The sequence below is a fragment of the Delphinapterus leucas genome, chromosome 10, assembly GCF_059928025.1.
Source record: "Delphinapterus leucas isolate spDelLeu-1000000601 "Yukka" chromosome 10, BTC_Dleu_Yukka2, whole genome shotgun sequence".
Classification (NCBI taxonomy): Eukaryota; Metazoa; Chordata; class Mammalia; order Artiodactyla; family Monodontidae; genus Delphinapterus; species Delphinapterus leucas.
This window is the reverse complement of record NC_143138.1, coordinates 21653125-21669778: the sequence shown is the minus strand read 5'-3', so window position 1 is coordinate 21669778 and position 16654 is coordinate 21653125. Positions and strand designations below refer to the sequence as shown.

At 43.4% G+C, this 16654-nt stretch overlaps 3 protein-coding genes and 2 non-coding genes across 5 annotated transcripts; 4 read left to right on the top strand and 1 right to left on the bottom strand.

Annotated features, from left to right (window-relative positions):
- Positions 1 to 4709: 4709 nt before the first annotated feature.
- Positions 4710 to 4780, top strand: TRNAG-GCC (transfer RNA glycine (anticodon GCC)). Its single transcript has one exon. It is a non-coding gene; the product is annotated as a tRNA-Gly (tRNA).
- A 366-nt stretch (positions 4781 to 5146) lies between these two features.
- On the top strand, positions 5147 to 5218 carry TRNAM-CAU (transfer RNA methionine (anticodon CAU)). Its single transcript has one exon. It is a non-coding gene; the product is annotated as a tRNA-Met (tRNA).
- Positions 5219 to 13188: 7970 nt separating this feature from the next.
- On the bottom strand, positions 13189 to 14060 carry LOC111168446 (histone H2B type 2-E-like). Its single transcript, XM_022562159.2, has one exon. The coding sequence runs from the start codon at positions 13676 to 13678 to the stop codon at positions 13238 to 13240; it is 441 nt and encodes a 146-aa protein (XP_022417867.2). The 5' UTR covers positions 13679 to 14060; the 3' UTR covers positions 13189 to 13237.
- On the top strand, positions 13826 to 14675 carry H2AC17 (H2A clustered histone 17). Its single transcript, XM_022562156.2, has one exon. The coding sequence runs from the start codon at positions 13930 to 13932 to the stop codon at positions 14320 to 14322; it is 393 nt and encodes a 130-aa protein (XP_022417864.1). The 5' UTR covers positions 13826 to 13929; the 3' UTR covers positions 14323 to 14675.
- A 669-nt stretch (positions 14676 to 15344) lies between these two features.
- On the top strand, positions 15345 to 15859 carry LOC111168441 (histone H3.1). The gene has a single exon (XM_022562153.2). It carries the CDS (start codon positions 15384 to 15386, stop codon positions 15792 to 15794), a length of 411 nt encoding a protein of 136 aa, XP_022417861.1. The 5' UTR covers positions 15345 to 15383; the 3' UTR covers positions 15795 to 15859.
- Positions 15860 to 16654: the final 795 nt, after the last annotated feature.

The following is a 16654-nucleotide window of genomic DNA, read 5'->3' as shown; positions in this document are numbered from 1 at the left end:
CCATTTGTGAATATAGCATTGTGTTCATCCTTTCTCCTAAGATGGGTTGATAACACTATTATCTCTCTTTTGGATTACCGCAGTAAACTTTTTTTTTAACATCTTTATTGGGGTATAATTGCTTTACAATGGTGTGTTAGTTTCTGCTTTATAACAAAGTGAATCAGTTATACATATACATATGTTACCATATCTCTTCCCTCTTGCGTCTCCCTCCCTCCCACCCTCCCCATCCCACCCCTCCAGGCGGTCACAAAGCACCGAGCTGATATCCCTGTGCTATGCGGCTGCTTCCCACTACCTATCTATTTTACGTTTGTTAGTGTATATATGTCCATGCCTCTCTCTCGCTTTGTCACAGCTTTTGTTCAGCTCACAGGGAAACATTCTGACTCTGCTCACCTGTGAATGGCTGCAAGAAAGAAGAAATTAACACATCCCCTACCCGAGGCTGGTCAAACCAGGGGATATTTTGCAAGACTTATGGCCTTTTAACTTTATTTCCTAACCTCCGCCTCCCCACCCCCTTCTATAAAAGAAACTAGCATCCAGACCCCAATGAGATGGTTCTCTAGGACATTAGTCTGCCATCTTCTCAGACGCCCAGCTTTCCGAGTAAAGTTGCTATTCCTTGCCTCAACACCTCGTCTCCCGATTTATTGCCCTGTCTTGCAGTGAGCAGAGCGAGCTTGGACTCGGTAACAAAAAGGAGACAATCAAAGTTTAATAACATGTATACATGGAAGAACCCAGGAAAACTGAGTAACTTGCCAAAATGGCCAAAGTTCCCACCTTAAATACCGTCTTCAGCTAAAGATAAAAGAGGATGTTGAGGGTGAGGAGAGTCTGTTATGGGAGGTCACCAGGAAAAGCATAGTAAACAAAGGTGATTGTGATAGAGATTTGTCATTGTCTTCTCCATTGATAAAAGTTTCTAGAGATTTGGTCATTCTCCTCTTTCAGGTACAGGCAGGGAGACACACTTACAAATAAAGATTTCCCTTAAAAATGTAAATGTTCCATATGAAAGGGCAGCTTCTACTTGATTTTCAGAGCCCTTCTCTGTTAACACAAGTTCGTGTGCCCGATGCACGGTGAGGCCAAACAAACTGAAACATCGGAGTTTGAGCAGAGAAAGGTTTATTGCAAGGCCATGCAAGGAGACAAGTGGCTCATGCCCTAAAAAGCCCCAAGCTCCCTGAAGGAAGTGGGGGGGGGAGAGGGGGGAAGGGTTTGCAGGGTCTGTGATCAGCTTGTGCACAGTTCTCTGATTGGCTGATGGTGAGGTAGCAGGGTGGTGTCACAGGGGTTCACATTATCAGTCCTTAGGCTCCAGGAGGCCTGGGGCTATGTGTTTATGGTCCTCAAGTGGTTAACATCTTCCATTTGTTTGAGAGGGGGAGGTTTTTTACATCTGCAAAACAACCCAGGAAATGTGCATGAAATGCTATTATCTAGGTACTTCAGAGAGGAACTAAAGAAGAGGATATGGAGGAAGGCCTGTCCTGGGAAGGCTCCATGGGGTCCTGCTCGATTACATCCCTTGTCTGCTGTTTCTCAGAAAATAACCGGCTTAAAACAATTCATATGCCAAAGACATATTTTAGGGTGGCAAATTCTGCTCCCCTACACTGCAACAAATATGGGCTAGGCGTGGAGTGGAAACTTGGCAGGTGTTACAGATCAGAGACCACTGTCTCTGCGTGACCTAGCAAATATTTTTTAATTAAATTTATTTCTTATACAGCAGGTTCTTATTAGTTATCTATTTTATACATATTAATGTATATGATCTAGCAAATATTTGTTTATCAAATAGTACCAAACTGCAGACACAGGAGAAGCTCTGAAAACTGAGTCAAAGTTCTGCTTTTGTAAGAGACATTTATATTTATAAGGGAAATCTCTATTTGCAAGGGTGTCTCCCTCTCTGTATCAGGAATAGCAAGATAACCAAATCTCTAGAAACTTATCAATGGAGAAGGCCCTGACTTAAATATGCATAACAACCATACCCTGGTTTACCCTGCTTTGCCTGAAAACGGCCCATAACTGATCTAAACCTGGTCACGATCCTTGTCCTTGAACAGGTCTCAGTAATTAATGATCTAAAGGGAACAAAAGAATGCAGGAACAAACGACTGTTATCAAGCAAGAGAAGTAACAATAGCAAAGATAGTAAATCAGTGGTAAAGACTCCCAGTTCTGTTTCTGTGGTAAAGATTAGCCTGCTCCCTAAGGGATGAGATAATGTTGACCCTTTATGACCCTTGTGACTTTGACTAAAGCTTGAACCCTGCTGACCTTTGCCCCAATTCTATGCTGAATTCTCCTCTGTTCAAGCCCCTTCATGAATATGCATGTACTCTTAGCTTAAAATTTCCCCAGTTTTGCTGCTCTGGGAGACACTGCTTTGGGAAAGAGCCCTGGTGTTCTCCGGACTTGCTGCAAGTAGTAAAGCAGAAAATTCTGAGAAATGAAGACTGCCATAAATCCCTTCTCCAGGGGAATTTTATGGCCATGAAGAAGATGGAAAGTCAGCACCAAGATGAGTCTGCACAAAGATACTTCACTAAAATAACCCTTGTGTTCTATTAATTTCCCCGTGTATTTTCTCCCCACAATTTACATATCTGAAGCAAGGTCCTGGTGCGACACGTCAGCGGCAGATGGCAGGCAGGACATGCCAGTAGTCTTCAGCTCCCAGGGGAAGAGGGAGGTTACAGGTTATGGGGGGAATTGACATCCGATTGGCTCATCGGTTGCCAGGGAAACCAGCAGAGGGCCGTGCCCCTCACCGCTCCTTTGATAAGCTATCATAGTGGAGATAGTTCCGATCTAAAGATTAGAACAGTCACTAGATGGGGCCGGGGCAAGTACATAGGTATTTACTGATTAGGATGTATGATTAAGAGGGAAGGTCAGTCAGGTGAGTAGGGTGTAGGTGAAGCAGGCACTGGTCGAGCAGAGGATGTAGGTAAGGGAGAGCAAGAGAACAGCCACCTTGGGTGGCCTAACCATACAACGTGTGTGTAGGTGGGGGTAAGGCAGGCATGTAGGGCATTGGGCATGATTTTAAGGAATGTAGGTTAATCTACACCTAGTTATATATTAGCTCCCATCCATCCCACCCCTAAACTACGCTGAGTCCCCGAGTGGGGCCTTCATAAAAGAGAGGCTGCAGTTCCTGAAGTGGGTGATGGCAGGAATGAATGAATGAGAAGTATGGAGAGGACGGTACTTAATGAAGGCCACCTTCCAGGTTAAAAGAGGGAGAGCAGAGACCCTGGAACTACTGGATCACGGACTGTTATCCTAGGCCCCAAACCTGAACTCGAATGCAAATGTGTGTATGTGTACAGGTTTCTAAGGAGTTTATCCAGATCTTTCATCTGTTCTTACAAGGATCTGTGAACCCACCTGTTAAGAGTCCCTCACCCTAGACTTTAAGGGGAGATGGTCAGAAACAGCAGACCAGCGCCCTTGGCTTTGAGCTATGGTGAACTTTTAAACGGTGTGTTTAATTTGTGAGTTTAGCCCTTCTGTCAGTGCTGAGTCTGCAGAATTTTCCTGAGAAAGAAAGGGACTGTCAGGGAAATTTGTGCTTCAGAGGAAAATTATAGCACACCCTTTTGTGTCATCTGATTCTGATTCTGTGAGAGCTATTTTACAATTCTGTAGATTGTAGATATCTGATAGCAATAGAAAATAACTCCTGTCTATAGACATGCAAATTAATTGTCTGCTGGTGGGACATTTTCTCCCTCCCTAGTCCACCCTCCCCACCAATCCCTAACCGTGTAAAAGCCAGTTTGGGCCCTATTTACACTTTAATTTCAATATTCCTGATCTATAAATGACCTCCATTCTTCGAATTCTCCTTTGAATTGTAGTAACACCTCACCAGTTACCTCGTTAGTGAGTTAAATAAAATCTTTTCAAAGGGGTTCATTTTTATACTTGTATGAGAGTCACGATTGTATATTTTTGGGGAAAATTACCCTTTAATAAGACCTTTGTTCTTTATTTGACCGGAAGGAGTTTCTAGTGCAACCTCCATAACCATGGCAACCGAAGCATAAGGCAAACAAACCCACAGAATTCCTAAATCTCTCACAGCCTACCCTTTGGGGTGACCAGAGGGGAACAGCACTAGGCTCCTTCCCCTTCCCTCTCGTTCCTCCCCTTCTTCCTCCTTTTGCTCCCCACCCCCTTCCCTTCCTCTCTTCGATTCTTTTCCTCCTCGATCCTCCCCTCCCTTTTCTTCTTGTTTCCCGCCCTTGTACCCCTTTTTTCCACCTCCCTTACCTTCCACAACCCACCCGGACGTGGAGCCCGTCCACACACACACACACACACACACACACACACGATCCCCTACACATACGCACACACAGAGGAGCCCCTACACATGCGAGGGCGCCCACGACCCAGGGGCTAGAATCGTGGCGGGGGCGGCTACCGGCCGCTGAGACGCGCCCGAGACCGGGCCGCCCACACCCGGGCCAGCCTCCGGTGTCGCAGGGGGACGCTCTGAGCTTGCAGTGGAAGGGAGGGTTTCCTGAAAAGAAGGAACATTATAAGTTTCTAGTCAGTAAGAGCAAAAAACTAAACATTTTTTTCGGCAAGAAAATTCGGGTTGTTTCAATGTAACGATAAAAATAACAGGCAAAAGCCATGTGGAAAGTGTGCAGGGAGCTGTCGTGTAGGCATTGGTGGTTCAGTGGTAGAATTCTCGCCTGCCACGCGGGAGGCCCGGGTTCGATTCCCGGCCAATGCAGCGAGCCTTTTGTTTTCAAAAAATCCTTCCAATTTCCAAAATGCTCTCGTTTTGAACTCGGATACTTTATACATTCGAATTTTGACCTACTCGTATATTTTGTGACCATAAGACCCGGAGTCACTTCTGCAAGGTGAAAGGGGAAGGCTGGCTGGAGACGGGCTGGTTTCCTAAAAGAAACATCCAATTTTCTGTGTTCAGAATATATGGAGTCAATGTGCTCTGGATTCATTCTTCTGTTTGAAGCGTGAGTAAAGCCAGCGAATGGGCTCTGAGGGAAAGAAAACTTTTTCCAACTTATAAAAACAGCTCTCTTTAAATAAAAATATAATAAAGGAACTACTGCGAACACCAGCCGCCGCGTTCAGCAGAGTGGCGCAGCGGAAGCGTGCTGGGCCCATAACCCAGAGGTCGATGGATCGAAACCATCCTCTGCTAGATGCTTCTGTTTTTTTTCGGGGTGGGGGGGGGAGGGAAACGAGGTACCGTAGTCTTAGCAACCCTGTTTCCCTTCTTTCTGTACCTCATGAAAATGTGGGTAATTCAGGGGTAGATTTTTATCCCAAGAAAATTTTGTGACGCAAATAATTCACAAATGAGAAAGTCTCTAATGTCAGGTGCCCCATCTCAGAGAGCAGAGAATTAATATTCATCCATCCGCTGAAAGGTGCCCATCTTTACCTACTACTGTATTGTAAAAGAGAATTTAAATTTAGAGCTAAAAAGAACCATATATAGCTGATTTCAGTTTCAGAGATTTGGTTAAAGGGAGTTGGGGTTTATTTAAAATGACAGTTTTCAACAATCTCTCCCCCCTGCTCTGTTTTCCTCCTTAGCACTTATCACTATGTAATATATAGTATATTTTATTTATTCATTCAGTATTTAGTCCCACTGTGTTTCCTGTGGTATCTACAACATGGCCTGTCACATCTTGGGCGTTGCTCGTTTGTTAAATACGTTAAAAGCTACGATTTCTAATACACCAAAGGTGACTATTCTTCGTTATTCTTCACCTTCTTCTTTTACCTTCTAAAAAATTACAAAAGAGTACAAAAATTACCACACAGAATCTATATACTACTTAACATTATGGTATATAAACTACAAATTTCTTTTATATTTAAGGAAAACAACAACAACATAAAATTGAAGTACTCTTCAGCTGTAAACCCAGTCCTAATATCCCCTTTCTCAGGGCAACTCTACCATGAATTTGATGTGCATATCTCCCTTACCTTTTTTTTTTTTTTTTAATGAATAATTTTTATTTGCAAAGAGCCTGAGAACAACTCATATTACAGTTTTCGTTTAAATAACACAATGCTTATTTTCAAAAGCATTGACGAAGTGCCCACATAAAAGGCTTTCCTTTATGATAACATTGACAGTAAGTCTATTTCTATGTAATAATCTATAACTAAACATATGAGTATACCTAATGTCTACATAAATGTCTGGACTGAGAGGCCAAAGGGCCATATTTGATTTTCAGTTGGTTCTAAAGTGAAGGCAACGTCTTTATGAACCTGGCGATAGAGGTTTTAGAAATCCAGTCATTAAAGTTCTTTTATCAACTGTATTTAAATTTATTATTATTTTTTTTTTGTATTTAAAGTTTTTTCCACATGAAAATCCTATCACAGTAAAGAATCACTTTAGGTACCAGGCGAGATCTCATTTCATTTTCAGTCTTGCTTACATGGATGCCCATGGCAGACACAATTTCCATCTGAGGTGTTTCAGTAACAAGCTTTCTAATCTCACAGATCACCAGAGGAACATGTGATTAATCAAAAGGAAAAAATTGCCCAGAAAGATGAAACATTATTCACTATTTTCTTCTGGGTTCTATTTAAGAAATAAATTTTCAGTCTGTTCTTGGATATTGTAACCATAGACTGAGCATCTTCTCACAGTGGCAAATTCATGCTTACCTAGAATTTCTTATTGACATGCATAAAAATGAAAAGAGAAGAGCTCTATTATGATAGTGTCGACGAAAAATTAAATCAGCCGATCTCAGAAAGAAATGGAAAACTTTCTTCAAGCCAAATTGAGGATTATAACCAGGGAACAGCCTCTCAGAAAGCTCCAAGAACTGTTCCGCCCATTAGAAGTCAAAACACAGTTATATAAATTTTTTGAGACAGAGGGCTGTACATCAAACGACGTATTATTGACAGTTTACACAATTCAGATCTGCAAGTACAAAGTTGTGGGTTATCATGGCTCCTTACAAGATCAAGAAGGAAGGTTTTCTTTTAAGGAGTTGTCTTGTTGGTGATAGGAGAATGTTGTTCTTTAAGGTTGAGGCCAGTATTTCTGCTGATGGGAGTGGTTTGGTGGATGCATCATGCAGACACACAATGCACAGTGGAGGGGGGATGGGGAGGGGGAGGGAGGTGGGGGCGGGGGCGCGGGGAGAGGAGCCCAAACGGCAGAGAAAATTTTTTATGTTTAAATTTTTCTTGTCTTGCCATAAAACGTGAATTTTATTTCACAATAGTCATTTTATTGTGGGGCCGGGCCTCCAAGCACACTCTCTGTGTATAGCACAGCTCCCACAAAAAGCATTTTGCGAGATTGAAACAAAGTTTGTCATCTGTTACATTTGTTAGCAGTAGCTTCAAGTGACCTGGAAGAAGGAGACATTTTTAGAAACAGATTATTTCTGCTGGAAGAGAGACTTCAGAGATCACTTTTAGTTCAGGAACAGACCAGGAAGATGAGACCGTCCAGTAAATTACACAGAATGTGGCAGCAGTGGCAGCAGGGCTGGGTGGTGGATAAAACTCAAGCCTTCTGATTCCGCAAAGTGTTATTCTTCAATTACAGTCTTCACTTCATAGCTTTGGATGCCGACTATAGAGATTTCCAAATCTCAGAATTTCCTAGAGAGGCCTAGAAACTGCTTGTGTGAGGCAATAATCCGCTGGCTGAGAGTTGAGTGTCTATTCAATAAGGTTTGGAGGAAGAAAATGGGACTGGGACCAGTTTACCTTTGTCCCCCTCCTTCCTGTCCACACTCATCACCTGGAATCATTTGCATTTTATTAATTACCTACAACTTACATTCTATCTCTGAGTTGTAAAATAGCCTAATCGCTCAAAGGCAATCAAAGATGCACACCTCCATAGATCATATAATCCTGGAGGCTCAGCCACCTGGCCCCACCCCACCAGGCACCACTGAAAGGACTCCCTGGGAGCTGTCGACTGAAAAAAAATGCACAACCTAAAAGTTGAGAATTATGTTTTATTCCGTGGACCTGCTGAGGACCTGCTGAGGACTTAAGCCCAGGTTGCAGCCTCTCAGATAGCTTTGAGGGACTGCTGTGAAGAGGTAAGGGAGTAGCCAAGATATATAGGAGTTCAAACAAACAAACACCTGGTGGTCTAGCATCAAAATATCACTGCTAATTAAAGAAAACCAGACATCACAAGTTAATGAATTTAGCGCGTTTTTATGTGTGGGAAGATGCAAGAGTCTGGGCTCATTGAAATCATTCCTTTGATATGTATCTTAACTACCTAGGGCCAGTATCCTGCTTTTCTCCATCCTGAAGCCCCTCAGGGTGCACAGTCAGTGCGTGGCAGTGGCTGATGGCTTGATGGCTGCGGTAAAAATCCTTCGTTTACTGATATGGCAGGTGACAATTTTTGTCCACAGATCCCATTCACACACTTCCAAGTTTGGTAACTTATTCTGACAACTCATACACATTCTGTTAATAATCTTCCTTTCCCCTTTTACTTCTCCGATGCCAAGTTTTCATTCTCAGGCCTGCTTTTATTGCTATACTGACCAGTGGAATTCCAGGATCTAGCCTTGAAAACACAGTTTTTAGTGCTGGAGAGAGGAACAGATCCTGTAGGGCTTCCTAAAACGGCTATTTCTGATGATGTTCAAAGACATTGACCTCAGAGATTGTTACTATGACCCACGTTACTACGAAGTAACATTTAAATTGTAAAAGTCTGTAAGTGATTGTCTTTCGCAAAGAAAATGTCTTGCCCTAGTAATAAGCTGCTAATTGGCAGCTCCTTTTTTCCTCAAGATCTTTATCTTTGTTAATCAGAAGAAGACAGTTGGTTTTTCCTACTTCTCCCATATGCGTGGAAATAAAGTAAAAAAATAGTAAAAGAAATCAGTGATTCACTAGAGAGCTGATTTCAACAGAATTTGAGTCTGTGCCTCATGTAAATAGAGGAAACAAGGAGCTAAAGGAGAGAGAGGGTCAAGCTGGGTTCAGGGAACAAGGGTGGGCCATTTACAGAAGGCAGTGGAACCAGGAAGGGAAGAGGTGGAGCTTCCGCTAAGATCCTTACCGCCTCTACCTTCCCCTTTCATTTTATTCATTGTAAGACAGGAGAAATAAGAACAGTTACTAAAAAAAATTAAAAAAGGAGAAAAATTTGAAAGGAACAAAGAAAAATAGGTAGAGGAGAATACATCACAGTAAGACAAATATAACATAATTAGAAAAGAATGAGTTTATTTATTAACTATTTAATCTACAATAAACTATTCCAAACAACTTTCACCACTTTTACCTCATTGTTGGTAGGGAGCTGAAATTTTTTTATTATTTGTTTAGTTCACTTTTTTATCCATTTACTTAAATTGCCAAAAAAAAAAAAAAAAAGCTGTTGAATGCCTGCTGTGTGTGTGACCCTCTGCTCTGTCTAGAGCTGCCAAGTGCGAAACAGATTCTTTTCAGTTGAGGATTTAGGAGGATAGGGAGATCCAGGCATTTGATCTGGGTTTTGGTGGTATGGAGAGTATACTGGACAGCTTGACATGGACACAGAAATCTCTGTTAACGTCCAGAGTTCTCCAGCTGTGGGATTAAGGTTTTCAGGAAGCTTTCAGGTATTTTTTGTTTAGTCCACACTATTATACATTTTTTATTAGTTGTGATGAAATAAAATTCATATTTTATGGCAAGACAAGAAAATTTTAAACATAAAATTTTTCTTTGCCTATTTGGGCCTCCTCCCTCCCCTTTAGTGTGTGTTGTACATCTGTATTAACCAGATCTCCCTAGGAGATAACATTCCTTATTAATCTCATCAGGGTCACTATTCCTTAGGAGATAACCTTCCGTTGTAATCTCATAAGGGGCCATGATGGCCCTGACCCACTACTTGATTTGTATGCATAGATCTGGATTGTGTAAACTGTCAATAACACATCATTGTATGTACAGGTCTCAGTCTCAAAAACTTAACTGTGCTTTGATCTTTAACGGGTGGAACAGTTCTCAGAACTTTCTGAGAGACTGTTCCTGGGTTATCAGCCACAATTTGGCTTGAATAAAAGTTTCCATTTCTTTCTTACATTGACCGATTAATTTTTTTGTTGACAATTGCCAATTTGGAAAATTTGAAGTATTCCTTATTAAAATGCAAATCCTCTTGAAAAAATTGAAAGACTCACTGACCCTGAGCCTGCAGCCCCACGAGGCAACAGTCAAGTGAAATCATAGTGTATAGGCTCTGTAGCCTTCAGTTTTCTGCAGTTCCCACTGGTCCCCTTAGTTTCCAAGTGTGAGGTGGCATTTATCAACATCCTTGTGCTGTGGTTGTTCGCAGGGTAGTATTAAGAGAACAGTGAAATATGCTACTAAAACTGGGAAGGTGAAATACAGTGTCAGAAGTCTTTGTACTTCAAGAAAAATAGCAAAGAGCACCTTGTAGCCAGTTTTGCTTTTATCTGCTAGGCCCCCATGAGCTTTTGACTTTTAACCTCTGGTTTAGGGTATATCACAACTGTCTCTTTAGCTGCAGTTAAAGCTAAATGTAAACATTTTATGAAAGACAATTTGGAATAGAAAGTTGGGATCAAAGCATGGAAAAAATGGCCTAAATGCTGTTATGGACCCAATCGTGTTCCCTCAAAATTCCTTTGTTTTGAGCCCTAACCCCAAAGTAACTATATTTGGAGATAGGGCCTTTAAAGAGGTAATTAAGGTTAAATGAGATCATTAGGGTAGGGTCCTAATCCGAAAGCCCTGGTATCTTTATAAGAAAAGGAAATGACTCCAGGGGTGCAGACACACAGAAAAAAAGAGTATGTGAGGACACAGCAAGACAGCCAGCTGCAAGCCAAGGAGGGAAACCAGTCCTGCCAACACCTTAACCTTGGACTTCTAGCCTCCAGAACTGTGAGAAAATAAATTTTTGTTGTTTAAGACACCCAGTGTGTGGTGTTTTGTTGTGGCAGTGCTAGCAAACTAATACAAGCATTTTAATAGGATGTTTGTTTGGACTTAGGCAGTAGAAACTGTCAAAGCAGGACTAAGAGACAGAAACGTTTGGAAAGGAAAAAAAAAGTCTACCTGCAAAGAGGTCAAGAGTCAGACTTTGAGGAAAACACACACACACACACAAGTATTTAAAATGGCGTGTGTTGGAGGGGGGACCTGCAAAATGACTGAGGTTACCACGTGCACACTGGCCTGTTCATGGTGGAAAAATTGCAACTCACATGGTAATTATTATCCTGACAAGTCCTGACACATCTTCAAAGAGCAGTCTAGCAAAAATCAGGGTATCATTGTTCTGTCAGGTGTTTAGGTTTACAGAAAACATTCAAGTATTTATTAGTTTGAGGACCAGAACTAGGATGAGCAGGACCCTATTATTTTTTATTTATTTTAGGGTGCATAATATTTTGATTTCTTTTTTTAAATTTTATTCCTTTTTATTTCCACAGCTCTGACCAGAGCACAAAACAATACCTCTCTCCCTCTCTCACATGCGCACAAGTGATTCTTGAAGTGACTAACAAACCCGGCGGTTAAAGGGAGACAGAAATGATCACTCTACTCATCCTAACTCACTGTTAGTAAAAAGTTGAAGTTAGGAAGCATTTCAGTTGGATCTGGAAAACACGACGCCTTGGATCGGTCCTTCTGTTTTCTTGCCACAAGATGGCAATACTTCTTATTTCACCCACTCTGAAGGTAATTATCCCTCTGATCTCTTAAAAGTGGAAGAAAAAAATCTCGGAAAAAGCAAAAAATAGAAAGAGGGGATGAATATGATGCTGATGAGTTCAGGATGAAATTAGGGGACTGCTCTCCACCAAGTAGGGTAGCTTGTCGGTGGGTTTTGTCGCCAACTCCCAAGACCTAATGACAGGGGCGCAGGGACTGGAACAAGAATCTCATCTTAGAGGAGTGAATGACAAACCCGTATATTTTTCAGACCCATTGACCTGTTGGCATGAATTCCTGGAGGCTTGTTGTCTGTGACAGGGACAAGACTGTTCGTCTGACATAGGGTCTATACCTACAACTTTAAGGAAAGTGACAATAGGGAAAGACAGGAAATGTTACAGCCTGGAGGGGGGATGTGGTAGTAGGGGCTTATTTTGCTGTTAATGGGGGAAAAAAAGATTTACAATAGCAGTCATTTACTGGTGAGAGGGGATGACAGGGTAGAGGAAAATGTTAATGCTTCCAACTGCAAAAAAAAATAATTTAGGCATTGTTGAAAGGTGCAGGGGAGGGGGGAATTGAAGGACTTTCGATCATGCCTTGAGACTCCATTCCCTAATATTCCTAGTTAGCCCATGCGTTAAGTAAATACGCCCTTCTCTTAAATACTGAGTTCTCTGACTTCTATCGCGGGATTTTAAATCGTGGACTCTAAAGTCACTGCCAGATAACTACTCCCCCGGCCTAGCGAGTCCTGACATATCTCCTTCCGGCACATCGATTAAACATTGGAAGAACGCGGCTTTCCCAAATTGCTGGGTTCCTTGTTCAACCTTTTCTCCTTAAGGAACGTCCCTGACCTTTAATATTCCAGTTGCACTTTGACATAAATCACTTCAACTCACCCTAAGATCTCCGTAGGATAGACAGGTCTAATGTTACCGTACCCATTCTGTGGTGGATGAGAGATAGACACCGAGAGGTTAATTTCGCCCAGGATCCGACTGCAGAACACAGTACCGTTAACTGTCAGCTTTATGGCTCTTGGCTCCAGAGCCCGGTGCATTTCCGCAGATAAAGCAAGTCATCCTTTTACTTTCGAGAAAATCTCTTCAAAACGCACAACCCTGATGGCAGACTATCTGGCCAATTGCAGCCCACGGCGGGCTTTTCAAATAGTGCTTCTGCCCAATCAGAGACGGGGAGCGTTCCTTGCGTTGAAAAAGTGTAAACAAAAGCGAAATTTTGGCTATTGCAGCTGAAGGCAAAACTGAAAATCTTTTTCAAAGGACGCCAAAGAATCCACACTAAATTTGCATGACACTGCATAAATGCGTATACTAGAATGTTTACGGAGGGCTTTTTAAGTTTTTACCCCGTTTTCCGCTCCCAAACCAACCCCCTACTCTCCCGAGAGAAACTAGACTACAGGCAAGTGCACCAGCTATTTCTCTGAAAGTGTAGGTGGCTCTGAAAAGAGCCTTTGGGTCATGTGTGGCAGCGGGCTGGCTCACTTGGAGCTGGTGTACTTGGTGACGGCCTTAGTGCCCTCGGACACGGCGTGCTTGGCCAGCTCCCCGGGCAGCAGCAGGCGCACGGCCGTCTGGATCTCCCTGGAGGTGATGGTCGAACGCTTGTTGTAATGCGCCAGGCGCGACGACTCGCCCGCGATGCGCTCGAAAATGTCGTTGACAAACGAGTTCATGATGCCCATGGCCTTGGACGAGATGCCGGTGTCCGGGTGGACCTGCTTCAGCACTTTGTACACGTAGATAGAGTAGCTCTCCTTGCGGCTGCGCTTGCGCTTCTTGCCATCTTTCTTCTGTGCCTTGGTCACCGCTTTCTTGGACCCCTTCTTCGGAGCCGGGGCGGATTTAGCCGACTCAGGCATGATGAAAAAAATTACAAGATTCCCGAGAAGCAGAGAGAATAGTGAAACGGTCGAGTCCATTTTATTTACAAATCCATATGCAAATAAGGTTTAGTAAAGTTCTTCGTCGGATTGGCGAATATTAGTGATGACGTTTTTCAATATTGTCCAATCAGAACACGCATTATTAGGAACTGCATTTGTCTTGTTTAAAATGGGACAGCAACTCTGGCCAATGGAATAGCTTCTTTTTCGCGCGCAGCTGCGGTTATAAGTTGTGGGTTTTTCTTTCTCTTTAGTCTTTTTTGGCGTAGGTGCATAAGCTTTGCACTATGTCTGGACGTGGTAAGCAAGGCGGCAAAGCTCGCGCCAAGGCCAAGACTCGCTCCTCGCGGGCCGGGCTCCAGTTTCCCGTAGGCCGAGTGCACCGCCTGCTCCGCAAAGGCAACTACGCCGAGCGGGTCGGGGCCGGCGCGCCGGTGTATCTGGCCGCGGTACTGGAGTACCTGACGGCCGAGATCCTGGAGCTGGCGGGCAACGCGGCCCGCGACAATAAGAAGACGCGCATCATCCCGCGCCACCTGCAGCTGGCCATCCGTAACGACGAGGAGCTCAACAAGCTGCTGGGCAAAGTCACCATCGCTCAGGGCGGCGTCCTGCCCAACATCCAGGCGGTGCTGCTGCCCAAGAAGACTGAGAGCCACCACAAGGCCAAGGGCAAGTAAGGTCTGAATTAATACTCCAATCTCTAAGAACAAAGGCTCTTTTCAGAGCCACCCACAACTTATGTGGAAGAACTGAACACTGTCCTGAAACCTATTATGTAGTCCTATTGACTTGACCGAGCATGCGTTAACTCATCTGGTAAAACCTAGTTTGCAGTTTACTCTTGTAAAACCATGAAAGCGGCCGCATTTATTGTCCCCTCCCCAGGAACACATTTCCGGTGATTATTTGTTCCAGCAAATGTTAAATATTAAACCAATTTTGTCTTGTTTCTGGGTCTTTATCGTTAAAACCCGATGGTCCATTAGTTAAAACTGCCCCTACTCGAAAGCTCCTTTCAGAGCTACCCCTATTTACAGGAAAACACCTAATCACTGATCAATGTAAATGTATCATTACTCCAGGCCTGCTAAGTACACAGTTTACATATTAAAGTCCAATCAGCCATTTGATTGCATCAAAATCAATTAATGAAGTCATAGTCATTTACTAGTATTTAATCAAGCACACATCAAGCTCCCCCTACCCCACACCACGCTGGGCAAAGTTCTGTGTTCAGGAGGCCGGTGTGCCAGAGTCTATTCTGAAACTTTATTTTAGGTCTTGGTACACTCATTAAAAATAGATCCTGATGCAATTATGAAATATAACTACTATTTAGAGAGACTAACAAATACATTATTTTGCTGTAATTTTCCCCTACATTATCTGAAAAGGAAAAAAGTCTCCAATGAAAAAGTGCATTTCTTTTAGGACAGTTTAGGCGCTGACTTCCACAAATTCTGAACCAGACTCCTTTTTTACTGGAGTCTTAACGTTTTGGTCGAAAACCATAAACTCAGGATGGAGTACGACCATAATTCTTTCCTGCGAAAATAGAAATCACAAAATAGTATGGACAACAAAACCTTTTCAGAGGCGGTAAAAACCAAATGAGGATTGAATTAAAAGCCAATCAGGTTACTCCCGCAAAGTTCTGGCCAATCAGGATCGGATCATCTGTATAAAGTCTGGTCCTGGAAGCGCTCAGTTGCTTCTCTCGCGGCATTAGCACAGAAGCATGGCTAGGACCAAGCAGACAGCTCGCAAGTCCACCGGCGGCAAGGCGCCACGTAAGCAGCTGGCCACCAAAGCGGCCCGCAAGAGCGCGCCGGCTACGGGCGGCGTGAAGAAGCCGCACCGCTACCGGCCCGGCACGGTGGCCCTGCGCGAGATCCGCCGCTATCAGAAGTCCACGGAGCTGCTGATCCGCAAGCTACCGTTCCAGCGCCTGGTGCGCGAGATCGCGCAGGACTTCAAGACTGATCTGCGCTTCCAGAGTTCGGCCGTGATGGCGCTCCAGGAGGCGTGCGAGGCCTACCTGGTGGGGCTCTTCGAGGACACCAACTTGTGTGCCATCCACGCCAAGCGTGTCACTATTATGCCCAAGGACATCCAGCTTGCGCGCCGCATCCGTGGGGAGAGAGCATAAACTGTCCTTTCTAATCCGCCTTGGGTGCATTTGCTTCCTTCCAAAGGCTCTTTTAAGAGCCACTTCAGTTCTCATTGAGAGTAGCTGTTATACTAGGATGGGCATTTAGAAAATGGGAGAGAAGGGTTTCTTTCAGGAACTACATATTTGTCATGCAAAATAGGTATACAGAATACTTGCCAAGGCTACACATGCCCTGTTCATTTTCTTAGCTATCTAAAAGGACTTGCTGAACAGCAGCTTATAAGGGCAACAGTGTCTCCAGCAATAAGGTCACCTGGACCCTGAGTAATCAAAGATTTCACTAGAAGGAATCAGTCAACAAAAGAACTCTCAACCAAGTAAACCGGGATTCAGAGCATAAATACTAGCCAGTCCCTCCACTTCGGATATAGTCGGGGTGTGGAGTTCTGGCTGACTGTCTGTGATGTATTGGCAGTGCATGGAAGGACAAGCACTTTCCATGCCCTAATCAATTATTGATTTAAACTGTTCAGGGTCCCAGGAGGGGCAGAGTACATCTCGATTAAGCCAGACAATGTTGGTGGTTTGCCCGGGATCTAACGATAGTGGGCAGACTTCTAATGTACTAATTCAGTTTCTTTTATACAACTCCAAAAGGAAAGAAAATCTGGCTGAAGCTACAGGGTGTTCAAACTAAGCATTTGTGTTCTCATGAGAATTGCATTTCTAGCTGTTTAGTAGTACCACCTGGTAACCCTACGGGATAAAGCTCTGAACTGTTTTCTCTCCTTCACACCCATTCCAAGATTTGATACTGTAAAATTAACAAATTAACTGTTTTTTGTTTGACAGCTTTCAGGAGCCTCCTAATGCAGATGTGCACGAGGAGCAATCCA